General features: G+C 35.1%; 1 protein-coding gene across 1 annotated transcript in view; it reads left to right on the top strand.

Moving 5' to 3' along the window:
- Nucleotides 1-908: 908 nt before the first annotated feature.
- Nucleotides 909-16,006, top strand: part of pall (F-box protein pallbearer) — a 114,236-nt gene continuing 99,138 nt past the window's right edge. The window contains exon 1 of the mRNA XM_090398929.1: nt 909-1,318. Within this exon, the coding sequence (XP_090255055.1) occupies nt 1,220-1,318 (99 nt within the window). The 5' untranslated portion in view covers nt 909-1,219. The remainder of the gene's footprint in view (nt 1,319-16,006) is intronic.

Raw genomic sequence — 16,006 nt, 5'->3', positions numbered from 1 at the left:
TAATTCGCCTACCAAATTTAAGCTGTTCTCATTTGTAATGTATCCTAATTTGTTGTAAATAATGTTGTACCACTTACTTACTGCTGTACCAGTTGGGTTTGGATACGAAAAAAATATATAAATAAATAAATAATAAATAATAAATAAATAAATAAATAATAATAATAATAATAATAATAATAATAATAATAATAATAATAATAATAATAATAATAATAATAATAATAATAATTATTATTATTATTATTATTATTATTATTATTATTATTATTATTATTATCCCTCTCTCTCTCTCTCTCTCTCTCTTCTTGTTTTATTTATTTAATTATTTAAATATTATTGGTTTTGCAAAGCCTACTTCTCTTAGGATAAGGATAATACATGGCCTTAAATTTAGGATTTCTTGATTGGCTTTGCAAAAACTAAATAATAATAATAATAATAATAATAATAATAATAATAATAATAATAATAATAATAATAATAACAACGACAACAACAAATGGATGTATTCTTCACTTATATGGCTTGAAATGAAAGGAAAAATAACTGAAATGCGTTGTTATTATTTTATTATTTGTTATATGATATTACATAAAAACATTTCCTTATAAATATAAATATAAATATATGATATTGCTTAAAAAATATGCTCCATGGGGTCTTGGGTGAATAATAATAATAATAATAATAATAATAATAATAATAATAATAATAATAATATTTCCTTATGAATATATGTATTTTTTATTATTTACTTTTTATATAATATATATAATATATTTATTATGATATATAAATATAATATATATTTATATACTAATAATAATATTTCCTTATGAATATATAATATTACAAAAGAATACTTCCTTATGAATGTTTGTGATTTTGGATATGGAGATTTTCGCAGGTGTAGTGGGGAGTTGTGCAAATAGTACTTGAGAGTGTCATGTATTATTGGCATGAGATTTTGTTTCAGCGTGTACAGTAAAAAAGTATAGTTCTTAGTGTTTTATAGTTTCAATTCAAAGCAGAGCTCTTGCTCATTTATTATGATTTCTTGTTGTGCCAATTATTGAAACTCGCAATGTTGTGCTCCACCATTACTGTTTGCATATGATCAAGTCACTTTTGATGTACTTGTTTTGTTTGACTTAGTCGATTATTTATATAACCATACGAAATTTATGTGTAATTGTCCTTAGTATTACAGTAAACAATGACGTGTGTCAGAACATCGTTAGCATCAATGCCAGATGAACTGCTCGAAAAAATACTTTGTTGCTTTTCTTATGACGAAATCAGTAGACTTCGTCAGGTAAGTTTATGTTCCCTCCTTATATAAGTAGAAACAAGAATAGCCATGTTAGTATTCAGTTGTTAATGCATTTTGTTACTATTTGTTATCGTAGTAAACTGGACTTAACGGCTATTCTGTGATAAGTGTCCAGTTTTCAAAAGTAAACATTTCGCATGCTAATGTTGTCACTGCTTGTAAATTTTGATAACGCAAACATATGTGTTATCGATAGCGTTTGAGTTATATTTCTACTGAACAAGTAGTTTCTTCGGTTGTTCAGTCATTTCCCATATACTGTTCCCACAAAAAAGATATCTGAAAGTATCTGACAGATGACGAGTAATACCGTTATCATTTAGCAGATCTTGTGAAACACATAGGCGCACAAAAACTAATCTCAAATTACCCTCACACTTTAATTGTTATTATTATTTGACACCTTCAGGGAACCCAAGGACTCATTGAGGGAGGACACCTGCTCCACAGTTAAGTCTCCACCATTCAATCACCAACTTACTGCAAGAGTGAGCAGAATTAAGAACATTAACAGAGTGCTGCTCTAGTTTTGCCATAGGTGATATCTTGCTCATATTCCTCCATATGCAGCTCAATGGATTTCTCTGTCTGACTTAATATATACCACAAACACTCAAAAATAGCAGTACTTTAACAACATTGTTTCTACAAAGATTATCATTTAAGCACGAATTACAAAAGCAGTAGGATGCTTGGTCTCCTTGGAGTTGTCATGCTGTAATAATAATAATGTGTGAGTAATTCTAACCATATCATTGTGTGGTAAAAATTTCGAGTGATGATACTGTGTTCCTCCTTTTTACGGGAGTTCACAGTACCATCTAGTCCCTCCAAATTTTATCCAGGCTCAGAAACCGGCATAGGCTGACGAATCAGACCTATGGTTGAGTCAGTATTCCTGACTGTAATCCGTGCGTCCTCAGACTGGTTTGCCTGCTTGCGAGATGATAAACACCAGATAAACTGGCGGAAAGAACCCTGCTGTCCATGCCCAAGACCGGCTAACTTGGCTATGGCTGAGGAAGATCCTTAAGCTCCTCACGTCGTTGATGGGAATCGAACCTAGGACACTCCTTCCCCAGGCATATGGTTACGAAGCGCAAAGCCACATGCATGGTTATTGCATGGTTAGACTTACTCATAAATTAATAAACAGACATTAATGAAGAAAACTCCACCGTAAATTGTAAAACAGGTGTAATTATGAATGAAATAATATATGACACTCCAATGTCAGCCTTGCAGGTATTGTTTTCAATATTACACACTATTTTGATCAGGGAGTATTTCCCTTCCCTCCCTCTGATTTTGTTCTGGCTTTTGTTACTCATTAACCACCCAACCGGCCAAGACGTGTAAGTCCAGGTCACCATGGATGTGAAGTGCATATTATAATTGTAATACTATTGATATTACATTGAAATATATGATGGATACAAAGTGTAGATGAGTGGTGTATTTTATCCATATTGACAGCAATGTTGTTAAAGGACTAAAGGTTTTGGAAATAACCTTTCTTTTATTTCCATTTTGTATTTCAATCAATTTTAAATTATTGCTATTATTCTTTTCCCTTGTTAATAATAACAATAAATGAAGAAATACTATTTTTGCATAATTTTTTTTTTTACTCATAATTGTTAAATTATAAGTAAAATTATGAATGTCTGAAGATCACTCAAAATTTGCCAAGGTGATCACTGAAGAGATGGCACTCAAAGATGAATTGTTAAATTAATCATGAATAGCCAATAAATATATATAAGTTTATATAAATAAAAATAAATAAATATATATAAGTTTATATAAATAAATTGTGTATATATATATATATATATATATATATATATATTAAAAAAATTAATTTGCTGACTATAAGCCGGGAGTTACCAAAATAAGAAAAAACTATTTATTATTTAAACGCACTACTAGTTTTGTCTTCTTAGAAGAATTCATCAAGTGCATAACATGAAAAGAGATATAAAAAATATGTATTACAAGAGAACAGCAGCTATAAATTAACTTGCAAATGTATTGCTGACATTTTAAGGTGTTCTGGATGCTATATTATTGTTGGGCATGTTCATGCAGGCATGATCTCACGTACGCCAAAGTGGGATAGCTGAAGAGTAACAGTCAGATAGGTTACAGGTTATAGCCAAGGTTAGTATTAAAATGGACTGGAATGATGACAATTTCTATTGATCTCACAGTTCTTCTCTTCAGCTAATCATAACATCTAAAAATGTTTTCTGATTTGTTCCAGATCACTGGATAAGTGACAGAATCTTCATTGTTAGAGTGAGCAGAATTAAGAACATTAACAGAGTGTGCTGCTCTAGTTCTGCCATAGGTGATGGCTCTCACATATTCTTCCATATGCAACTGATTGGATTTTTCTGTCTGACCAAAATAGCACGAATTGCAGTTATAAGATTTACAAGTTACGTTATTTTATAGCTGCTGTTCTCTTGTAACGTATATTTTTGTATTTCTCTTTTCATATTATTGTACCTGATTAAGTCTTCTAAGAAGATGAAATTAGTTGTGAATTCAAATAAGTTTTTTTTTTCCTATTTTGGTATCTCTCAGCAGCTAGTCATTAAATTTCTTTATGTCATAGTCAAGTAAATCCATTGCATCATGTATATGTATTTTCTTTTACATTTTTTTTTCAGATGGAGCATTATTTTCTGGAAGAGAAATTTTTTAGGCTCTCAACATATTATTGTTGAGAGCCTAATACATATTAGGCTCTCAACATATAGTTGATCACTTTATTCCTCATATATCATCAAATTCCTGACATGTACCCTCAAGGGATGTACAGGATATGATAGTACTACATGAAAAATTTATATCATTACTAACTTCCTATCTACAATTTTCCTCCAAATCAGTCTGTTACTTCTCAAGACTCCAACATTATCAGATCTTATATTTCTGTCATCTAAGGTACTTTGTACAGTATCAATCCACCTATATCTTGGTCTTCCTCTGGGTCATTTTCCTGCCAACCTGGCAGAGAACACTTGTTTTGCTAATCTTTCTTCACCTATTCTATTTAAGTAACCATACCACCTGAGATTAGCTTTGCTGATGTTGACAATGTCAAGTTCTTTCCTAATATCCTCGTTTTTAATATGATATTGCCATTGATGCCATCTATTCATGTCATACAGCTAATCTTTCTCAGGACTCTCATATCTGCAGTTTCTAGTCTTTGGTCAAGTGTTTTACTTCTGACCCAGCTCTCAGATCCATAAGTTAAAACTGGTTTGAACACCATCTTGTATACAGCTAATTTGGTGTTCCAACTAATTTCTCTCTTATTCCATATGAATTTATTCAGTTGACTTCCTACAATACCAGCTTTGTTGATTCTGTTGTCTATTTCCATATTTAATTTACCATCTTCACTAAAAATCATGCCTAAGTAGCTGAAATGTTTTACTTGTTCCACAGGTTCTCTGTTCACACGCAGTTGACATTTTCAATGATTCTGCCTATTTTCATTGTCTTTGTCTTTTTATTGCTGACCTCCATTCCATATCTATTACAACAGTTATTCAATTTAGTCAGGGAATCTTGCAGACTTGTTGCGGATTTATTTAGAAGTATAAGATCATCCGCATAAAGCTGACATTAACATCTCCAATTCTGATATCATGTTTAATACCACTTTCCTTCATAATGTAATCCATATAGATAATAACAGAGGGGATAATGTACATCCTTGTCTCACACCAGATTTAACATTAAACCACCTTCCTGTACTTCCTTCAATTCTAACTGCTGACTTACAACTCAAATAAAGACTAAGTATTGCTTGATATAATGCCCCATTGACTCCATATAACTGTAACGTATTGAATAGCTTCTCTCTTGGAACCTTGTCATATGCCTTCTCCAGATCGACAAAACTTAAATACTGATCTTTGTTATATTCCCATGCTTTTTCAGCTATTTGTTGTAAAGTGAAGATCTGATCCTGACATTGGCCTGATTCCAGCTTGTTCTTCACCAAGCTTTTCTTCCACAAATCTTCTCAACCATTTCTCAATTATACTGGCATAAATCTTGTCAGGAACACTCAGTAGGGAAATACCTCCGTAATTCTCACATTCAGTTTTATTTGCCCTTTTATATATGGATACTATTAGAGCTCTACTCCAATGATCAGGAATTCGTCTCTTTGCCCAGGCCTTCTGAACTATGCTATGCAGTACAGCTACTGTAAGACTTTTATACCACCATACTTCAGTATTTCTGGTCGAATATCATTTACTCCTGCTGCCTTTCCACATTTCAAGCATCGACATTTCCTCATATATATGTATTTCATATATTGTATTTCATCCTAGTGTGATAACACTAGGATGAAATATAATAAATTAAAGGTGCAAAGAAACAACTGGACTACTTGTATATAGAGGCTAATGACTTCACATCAATTGCCTTAGTATTTCCATAATGCAATGCACATATCCTTACAGACATGTGTAATGCTGCTCATTATGGGAAGGGCCACTACCCAGGCAGGTTTCAGCCTTTATTTGAAGTCTCATCATTGGAAGCCAGACCCAGAAGTTATATCAAGATTGAAGTAATGAAGAAGTCAGATTTCCATATACAAGTAGTCAAAAGGTGTCACACCTTATTACTAAAATACTCTGGATTAGAGATAGATGTTGAAAGTTTTTTCACTTGGTTATACTATAAATTAAAGATGCCAAGAAATTATATGTTTGACCGTGAAGTGATTACCTAGGTGGTTCCTAGCAATGTGAGGACCTCTGTGAGAAAAGGGTGTATGTGGAACTACATGGCTCAGGAGACAGCTTGCAGATGTAACATGGAATGAGGAGTAAGCTGGAAAAGAGATCAGTGCAGCTTGGGGGATATTCAAGAACTATCTAGTAGAAGCAGTGTCTAAATGTATTCCAAGGGTCAGAAGGTCAGAAGGTTAAATAAGGTAGGTGTGAAATGGATGAATGAAGAGATTAAGCATGCAATACAGAGAAAAAAAGGCATTATGGAGGCAGCATAAGAGAAGTGGTAATAATCAATTCCATGAGGATTACAAAGACACCAGGCAAGGAGGGTGACTTGGTTGGCAAGGGTAGCAAAAGTAAAGTATGAGCAGCAGTTAACTAATGAAGCCAAAAAGAATCCTAGGTTCTTTTGATATGTAGCCAGCAAAAAAAAAAAAAAAGAATGATTATGGAAGGATAAAATTGATTGGAGAAAATGATATAAGGACAACTGCTGTGGAAGATATAGTGGAGATACTTAATGAGCAGTTCATAAAGGTCTTTCATTCTTGTGAATGTGACATCATGGAGAGATTGCGAGCAGTTGATGATGGAGAGGAGAGACTGACTGTAAGTGAGCAAGAGGTGTGTGGGGAATTGAGCAAACTTGATGTCAATAAGGCTTGGGACTTGATAGTATATCACCACATATTCAGAAGGAATGTGCCAGGGAGTTGACATTTGCCTTGACATAGGTCATGTTTTAGTAATCTTCTTACTTATTGTAATAAGGTGATGGCTTCCTTGGACAGAGGAATACGCAGTAGTAAACTTATTTGCGAAGGGTTTTGATAGATTACTGCATGATAAGTTGATAGTCAACTAGAGCGGATGGGGTTGGATATTAGATTTATGCATTGGATCGGAGACTGGCTGTGATAGTTATCAGCAAGTTGTGTATGGGGCAGCAATATCCTGGAAGAGGAAAGTCACTAGTGGTGTGCCTCAGGGATATGTTTGTATATGGGATATTTAGTTGTTGAATATTGTTGATGCAAAGTTGGGATGAACTATGAAGAGTAGAGGAGATGTTGTGGCCTTAAAGAAGACGAATAAATTAAGTGAATAGGCACGGAAATGGGGATGCAAGTTCAATGTTACAAAATGTAAGATTTTAAATTTGGGAAACAAAGATGGGATGTAGAATTTATGCTTGGTGGGAATATATTATTTGAGGTGGAGGAAATAAGAGATCTTTGGGTGATAGTGGATAAGGATCTGAAATTTAGGGGATACATTGCCAAAATTGTGAGGACAACACAAACAGTTTTAGGAATGATGCAGAGGACATGACTTGTAGAAGTATGGAGATTCTTGTTCCATTGTATAGGACTTCGATTAGACTACTGAGCACAGATTTGGTCGCCTAGTTTTCAAAAGGACGAAAAGATGTTGGAAAGGGGCCAGAGATGACTAAGGTAGTTTCTAATCTCTGGAATGTCAAATATGAGGAAAGATTGAGAAGATGCAATTTACAGAATATAGTGGATAGGAGGAGAGAGGGCTGATATGATAGAGACCTAAACGTTAGTAAAGGGTTGTTACAGGATCAACATTGGAGAGGTTTTACAGAAAATGATGGGAGATCAGGGGAGAACCAGAGGTCATCCCTGGAAGCTGTATAAGGAGGGTGTGAGCAGGGGAGTGAGAAACAGTTTTTTTGCTTGCAGGGTTGTGAATAATTGGAATGCCTTGCCTGAGAGTGTGGTGTCTGCAGAGAATTTGAGTGTATTTAAGGCGCAGTATGATGAGCTGTGTGTATGACAAGAGGACCTCCTAGATGATTCTTTAACTCCATGGTGTGTTGAGATAATAATAATAATATACTGGTTTCATCCTTTATCCAAGTGTAAGCAAAAAATAGGATGAAATACCTTGATTAATTGTTTCATTAAGGTATTTTATCCTAGTGCACTTGTAGAAATATCTTAACTTTTCACTGTTGAGTTCAAGTATTAGAATTTCATGGGTAATCAGTAGCATCTGTAATGAATATAATTCAGTTCACCTCAAGTACTACATCTGCTAGCTGGAGGAAAATATTTGTACTGATACACATTTGGGCCTCTGATGAGCAGGTGATGTGCAATATACAGCCTCCCCCTATCAAGCGAACCCTACCTTACTGTGGTGTGGCTTTCTTCCACAAAACTGACTGGCCAAACCAGGTGAGCATTCCTACTACAAAAGGATACCTTCTTAGTTGGAGGAAATGCCAACTAGACCCACCAGTTGGTAGATGATCTTCATTGTCTGGTGAAATACTGCAACCTGGCTTATTGAAGGCCCGAAGTAGTGGATGCCATGTTTGGTCTCCAGTGCACAGGAGTTTCTATTTCTGTTTCCCCCTCCCCTTTGTCTATGCATTGTGAGTGACATGAGCATGCTAAACATACTTAGAGATCCAACACTTCCATTTCAAGGATACATCAGTAAAATCCATGGCGCTGCTGCATAGGCGCTCACCTGTCAGTAATGAGTCTGGAAGCCTCCTGGTCAACTGCCTCATAATCCCACTGCCACATTACTTACCACTTTGTGCCTAGAGAGGAAGTCAGAGTAGTGGCATGTGGAAGGCACTATTGAGGCCACATTATATCAAGGAGATTGGTCACTCAATCTATAGGTATATTGCCCAAGAGCCTATCTTCTCTCACTGTATGTCCCCACTTTTTTCCTTCCATCTAACCATAAATGAACTTATGAATCATACAAACTTTGACAGTGACACCAGGGCAAAAACAAATCATCTTCCCCAGAACTAATATTGATAAAAAAAAACAGACCAGTTGTGTAACATACAAATCATACCAGAAACTCCACAGTAAGAACTCACTTTCACATTTATTTTACTAACATCTATCACATTTATTTTACTAACACCAACATAAATGACATTTATATTATTTACAGTCATCCAGACATCATACTCTTGATAGAAATCCAAATTGCAGCTCCATCCCCTCCCTCCCACTGTCCATCTTCAATACCCAAATTGCATCCTCCATGATTCCTTTCATCACATGGGCAGCACGTATGCCTTTTGTGAGATCTTGTCATGCTTGCTAGAGAATGGCTAATTTAGATGCTTTTGACCTCTTCCTCTGGCTTAAAGTTTCCTTTCCCCATTTACAAGGGTGGTCTGAAAACTTCTTGGCCTAACGATGAAAAAACTAATTTATGATCTCAAAATTACTTCTATTTTTCAACGTAATCTCCATTAAGACTAATACATTTATTCCAGCAATGCTCCAGCACCATTATCCTGTCCCTGTACAGCTGCAATCATCTCTTGATTCAAAGGAAAATGCTGACAGCTAGGAAGAGTTTTAGTTTTGAGAAGAGATGGAAGTCAGAGGAGCTAGATCTGGGGAATAGGGTGGATGTCCCAACAATTCATAGTGCAGATCCCTTAGTTTTCCTATTGCCAAAACACCTTTGTGGGCAGGTGCATTGTCCTGATGAAAGATGATTTTTTTTCTTCTGCAAACCATTTCTTTTCTCATGAATTTTTCACTCTATTCTGATTAAAAGATCAGAATAATATTCCCCAGTTATTGCTTTACCCTTTTCAGGATAATTAATAAACAAAATGCCTTTAGCATCCCCAAACACTGATGGCATGACCTTTCCTGCTGATGGAACCGACTTTGTCTTTTTTGGCACTGAACAACTGGCTTCTGTCCACTGTTTTGACTGCTGTTTGGATTCTGGTGTGTAATGGTGAATCCAGATCTCATCCATAGTAATAAATCGATGCACAAAATCAGTTTTATTCTTGTTAAAACGCTCCAAACACTGTTCAGAGATTTTCATGCGAGTTCGTTTTTGATCTGCTGTGAGCAAGCACAGCACCCATCTTGTGAATAGCTTTTTCATTTGTAATTCTTCATGCAAAATATATCCTACATGTTCTTTTGAAATGCCTATAGTCTCAGCAATTTCATGTGCTTTGACTCGCCGGTCATTACCAATAGCATATCGTGCACTTGATCAATGATTTCTGGTGTTGTTACACTTTTTGGACGTCCTTCACGTGGATCATCTTAAAGGCTGGTACGGCCATGTTTAAACTTGGCAGCCCATTTCTTAATTGTCAAAAACGAAGGAGAAGAGTGCCCATAAACTTTTATGAACTTTAAATGGATTTCTTTTGGCTTTAAACCTTCTTTTACAAAGAAGGTTCAAAGAAGAATTTTATAACCACACAATACTCAATTTTATTCATTTCAAGGGATACAACACTTTTGCTTCAGACAGCTGTATAAAACAAACTACTTGATAGAATGACTTGCAATTTCACATGGATGCTTATGACAGATGTATCAACTTAGAAAAAAAATCTTGCCAATAGTGTTGCCACCTATGGTCGAGGCCGAGAACTTTTCAGACCATCCTCATAGTAACATTCATCTGCAATATGTACTGGTCTCAAACTCTTAAAACCACTGTGACCTTTCACCTTCCTCTCATCACCGTCTTTGTTTGAATAGCTGGATTGCAAATGGTCGAGCTTCACTTCCATGAAGCTCAACCATCTGTTGTCAGGATCTCCAAATAGTAATGTAATATTCTTTGGCGACCTTAACATCCAGAAATCCAATCGGCTCTCCTTCTGCTACATCACTGAGAAAACTGGGATGAGATGTGGAAGTCTTTGCCATAAGTGATGACCTAATACAAATCATACATGTACCTACTCAGATTTCTGGTAACTCTTTTCATTCCCAATATGCTTGATCTCTTTTTAACATTCTTCCAGATACACCAAAGTGGGCACCTCTCCTCTCAGTAACAGTAACTCAGACCACTATTTTGTGTATGTCTCCTCTTTCATAGAATGCCTTTCCTCCAGCATGTGTTCTTTAGTACTAACAAAGGTGGCAAATGGGGTCATCTCCAGAATTTCTATTTCTTTCTTTGGTCTGATTATTACTTCTGCTCCTCTGACCCTATTCCAGGCAAGACATATTCCAATCAAGTCACAGAAATTATCCTGACTGGAGGTGGGCCTTCATTCTCCATTCTATTTAAAATTCTCATCCACTTTCCAATCCCTGGTTCAGCAGAAAGTGTACTAAAGCATTCGAAGAAAGAAAAAAAAATCTGCTCATTGCAGAGTTGTTTGCATCAAGAATCCCAGCTTCATATTCAGCCTATGGTGAAATACACACATACAGTCATCAGTAGATCTAAATCTGATTTCATACCCATTCTACCCAAAATTCTCATCTTCTTTCCAAGCCCTGATTCAGCACAAAGTGTACTAAAGCATTTGAAGTAAAAAAATTCAGCTTATTGCAGGGTTGTCTGCATCAGGAATCTCTCATTCTCAACCTATTGTGAAGCATACAAATACAGTCATCAGTGATTTAAATCTGATTTAACAAAGGCCAGCTGCAGAAAACTTGCCTCTTGTCCAAGTGGAAAAGTGTTGGCACTGGCAAGTGTCGCTTACCCAGGGCCATTGGGCACACTTCTGCTCACCTGTGTTTCCACCTCTCTCTCTCTCTCTCTCTTTTTCTCATTCAGATGCACCACTGTTATAGCACCCAAAGATAAAGGCAGATCTCTTTTCCTCCAACTCCTGCTTGAAATGATCAAGGCAAATTGTCTCACCATATCACAATCTGAGTACTGTATGCTTCCTCTGGTTTTTCAGCAAAAAGAAATAAGAATAATATTAAATAATGTTGACACTAAAAACTCTTCTGTTCTTATGGCATCTTACCATTTATACTCAAACATTATGCCCCACAGCTGGCACCTGTCCTATATTGTCTGTACAGTTTTTATTTAGGTGGTATCGTGGTACCTATCCCATTGCATGGAAGCAATCATATATTCAACCTTTTCCAAAAAAAGGGTAGATAGAAGTCTGTTGTCATACCACTGACCAATTGCCGTTACCTCAGTCCTCTCCAAAATTATGAAGAAAGTTGTTAATAGTAATAATAAATTTAGTTTAATCCTTTATCCAAGTGTAAGCAAACAAAGTTTGCATATGGAGTATCTTCAGAACTGAGGCAACTCGTGAAGTTGGACCAAGCTCTCGTCTCTACTTGTCTTTGTATCTTCCATAATGCAAAGCACATCTCATCTTATAATGCATAGCATTATACTTGCAGACATGTATAATGCTATGCATTAAGGGAAGGGCCACATAAAGATGTCTCACCTTATTATTTGTGCCTGAAGTATCTTCAGGTGCAAACTTTGTTTGCTTGGATAAAGGATTAAATTAAATTTATTATAGTCTAACCAAGTAGATAAAAAAAACTTCCAACATCTTTCTCTAAATTCAGAGTAATTTAATAATAAGGTGAGACACCTTTTGACAACATGTATAGGTAAATATGACTTCTCCATTGCTTTCACCTTAGTATCACCACCTCTGGGTCTGGCTCCCACTGACGAGACCTCAATGCAAGTTGAAACCAGTCTGGATAGTGACCCTTCCCTTAATGCATAGCATTATACATGTCTGCAAGGAGATGCACTTTGCATTATGGGAGATACTAAGACAAGTAGTGATGAGAGCTTGGTCCACCTTTACCACGAGTTGCTGTCCTGAAGATACTTGAGGAGCAAACTTTGTTTGCTTACACTTGGATAAAGGATTAAACTAAATTTATTATAGTCTAACCAAGTGCAAAAAAAACTTGTTAATAGCAAATAGTCTAAAAGTCTTGCATTTATTTTTGGATTTAAATTATGAAAGAAAATTTGAAAATAAGTCAGCAGGGTGGGGGGGGGCAGGTAGTTTGGATGGCTTCTGTTTTTTCAGTAGTGAAAAGACTGAAGAACCTGTGAATGAAATACTTGTCTGCTACAGAATTACTTCAACCGGGATTCTGATGTTTTTTTTAAATAATTGCTGCAACTTTCATCACAATATGCTTTTTATATTCTTCCTGTAACATTCTAAAGTGGTTATTGCCACTTTAGAATGTTACAGGAAGAATAGGGGCTCCAGTTTCTCTTTCCGCTAGTTTAGATATGTGGGAAAGTAGTTATATACAAAAATGTATGAGTATGCTCCTCAAGTGATTTTAATTTGTAACAATCTTGTGAATGGTTTTGAAAGTAAATTATTTCAAACATCAGCAGGATGAATATGTGAGTCCTTCCCCCCCCCCCAAAAGCTGAACGCTTATGAGATATTTCTTTCTTTCTTAAATATTAAATAACTCCAAATGATTCATAAGTTATTATTATTATTATTATTCAGGCCTCCAAGGAGTCAAAAGACTCATCGAGGGGAGGTCCCCCCCCCCGAGTCAATCATACCACTCTTTAAACTCACTGACCGTTCTCGCTCCCACCACTCCATCAGGCAATACATTCCACAGCTCAACCACCCTCCACACAAAGAAACCACTCCTTACCCCTCTTGCTCACAGTTTCCTTTCGTAACTTCCAGGGATGGCCTCGTGTCATCACTCCTTCCCGCTGTTCGACCAAGCGAAAGAACTCTCCAGTGTCAACCCAATAATAAAAGTGAAATTGTGATTATTATAAATTAAAAAATTATTTTGACATAAATATTGTATCAGACTGTAAAAGAAATCTCTATTTAGAATATAATTGAAAACAAAAACAAGACATTGTTAATGTATGTATGCTTAACACTCTTTAGTGTCACTTCTGAAGAAGTGGTCTTTCTTTCTCAATAGCATTGAGAGTAATCTAAGCCTTTGCCTTGAGCTGAGAAGGTTATTGTCTAGTATTTCTGAAACAAAAGTTATTTCCAGAAGCAGTAAAGGTTGTCATGTTTGGAATTTTTTTTTTTTTTTTTAAACTTTCTTTTTTGTTGCACACATGTAAACAGTTTTTATATGGTGAAAATATAGAATAGAATTTCTGAAACTTAGAATAATGCCAACAGACAGCTGAACAAATGATTGTAGATTGCATAGAAATAGTCCAGAATTAGAGGTATCTGAAAATATAGAATAGAATTTCTGAAACTTAGAATAATGTCAACAGACAGCTGAACAAATAATTGTAGATTGCATAGAAATAGTCCAGAATTAGAGTTATCTGCTTTGGCAGATACAACAATATTATTGGCTTACTTCTTTTATCAAATGGTAAAGTGGAGTAATAGATATTAAATACTGTCTGTGAAAACTTTCAAACTAGTAGAGAATTAGATAGAGTAGTTATTTATAATTCATTTCCAGGAGTCACATTCTGTAACAAAAATTTATTAAATAAAAAATTTGGTAAGACATTTAAATTAAATACTTAAAGAAATGTATAAATTTTTCTTTGATTTGAAAAGCCTTAAGTTAAATTTTGAATCTACTTTCTCAATGTGTAAATTAATTACACATTCACTGTGTGTTCAGCAATCAACAATTCGATGATTTACAAACAATGCCTAAATGTCATTTTGTAATAGAGTTCAAGTACACATGTGCACCGCATGTAAAAAAAAAAAAAAAGTTGGTAGTGCAAGACCACCCCTGTCATGCAACACCCTGGGTGAACCCTCTAGTATAGTGCTTTCGCCAGCTCTATACTACACATAGAAAAACAACTTGCAGTTTTTGATAAATGTTATTAAAAGTCGCTGTATTTATTACAATATATTTAGTGTATATCCACATTTAACAAATGTTAATATTAAAACGTGTTTTTATTTCATTTTTTTCTACTCACTTCAGCACCTCTTGAAGAAAGTGACCCGATGCAACGCATCAGGTCACTTTCTGTACACAGTAAACACGTGTTTACTGTGTTCAGCCATCCCTGTCAATGACATAAGGAAAGATTTAAGATGGGATATTCAGTTGTTTGCTGATGATGCAAAACTGGAAAGAGCAATAGTTGATAAAGGTGATGTGGATATCCTGCAAGATGATTTAAATAAATTGGCATTGTGGGATAATGATTGTTAATTTAATGTTGAAAAATGTAAGGTTGAAAAGGTTGCATATGGTGTATCATATTGATGGTATTGGATTGCAGGAAATTGACAAGACTTGAGGATAATGGTAGACAAAGAGTTGAAGTTCAGAGAGCATATTGCAAAAGTTCATAAAATAGCTCAAAGAATTACTTGGATGTTGAAAAGCATGCTAACTGCTTTTCAACATCCAAGTAAAAGATAGGGAAGTTATTATTTCTCTTTATAGGTAATAAGGCTATTGGCTATGATTTGGCCACATTTTGACTGCTGCACAGAGATTTGGTCACGTGAGTTTCTTAGGAACCAGGAGGTGGTAGAGAGAATTCAGAGACGAGTGACCAAGATGGTCACTCGTCTCTGAATGGATCTCTGGAATACTCCCTATGAGGAGAGGTTGAAGGTTTGGGGTTACAAAGTTTAGTTGATGAGTTTGAAATGAGGGACATGATAGAAACTTTCAAGATATTAATGGGGTTTATAAAATTGATGCAAGTGAAAATTTTCAATATGTGACAAATAGTCACATTCCGGGATTAAATTGTTACATCTTGTACGTGTCAAGGATGGTATTTTTTGGTTGTGAGTTCCCTGACTGTGATTTTTTTTTTTTTTTTTAAAGTAGTGCCACTATTATACAAAATTGTTGTTTTGTGTACTGTGACAAGTTGTTCTTATGCTCTGAAGATGCTGAACATAATATCAGCAAAATATCAGCTAATAAGTTAATAAATATTAATTATTTTCTTATCATTCTATGATAAGATTTTCTTATCATTCTGCATTGTAATCAATAACGTGAAAATAAATTAATATGTATGTTATAATTTGTGTGATTCAGATTTAGGAAATAATGGTTAATTTGGATCTCCCATGATGATTTTCCCGACTCCATGGAGATGCTATAAAATAGTAGTAGTAATAATAAGCAATTAAATCTCT

The sequence above is a fragment of the Typopeltis vanoorti genome, chromosome 10 (assembly GCF_054136105.1).
Source record: "Typopeltis vanoorti isolate ZY-2024b chromosome 10, IOZ_Tvanoo_1.0, whole genome shotgun sequence".
Lineage (NCBI taxonomy): Eukaryota > Metazoa > Arthropoda > Arachnida > Uropygi > Thelyphonidae > Typopeltis > Typopeltis vanoorti.
The sequence above is the reverse complement of the archived record's forward strand: the minus strand, read 5'-3'. Positions and strand labels throughout refer to the sequence as shown.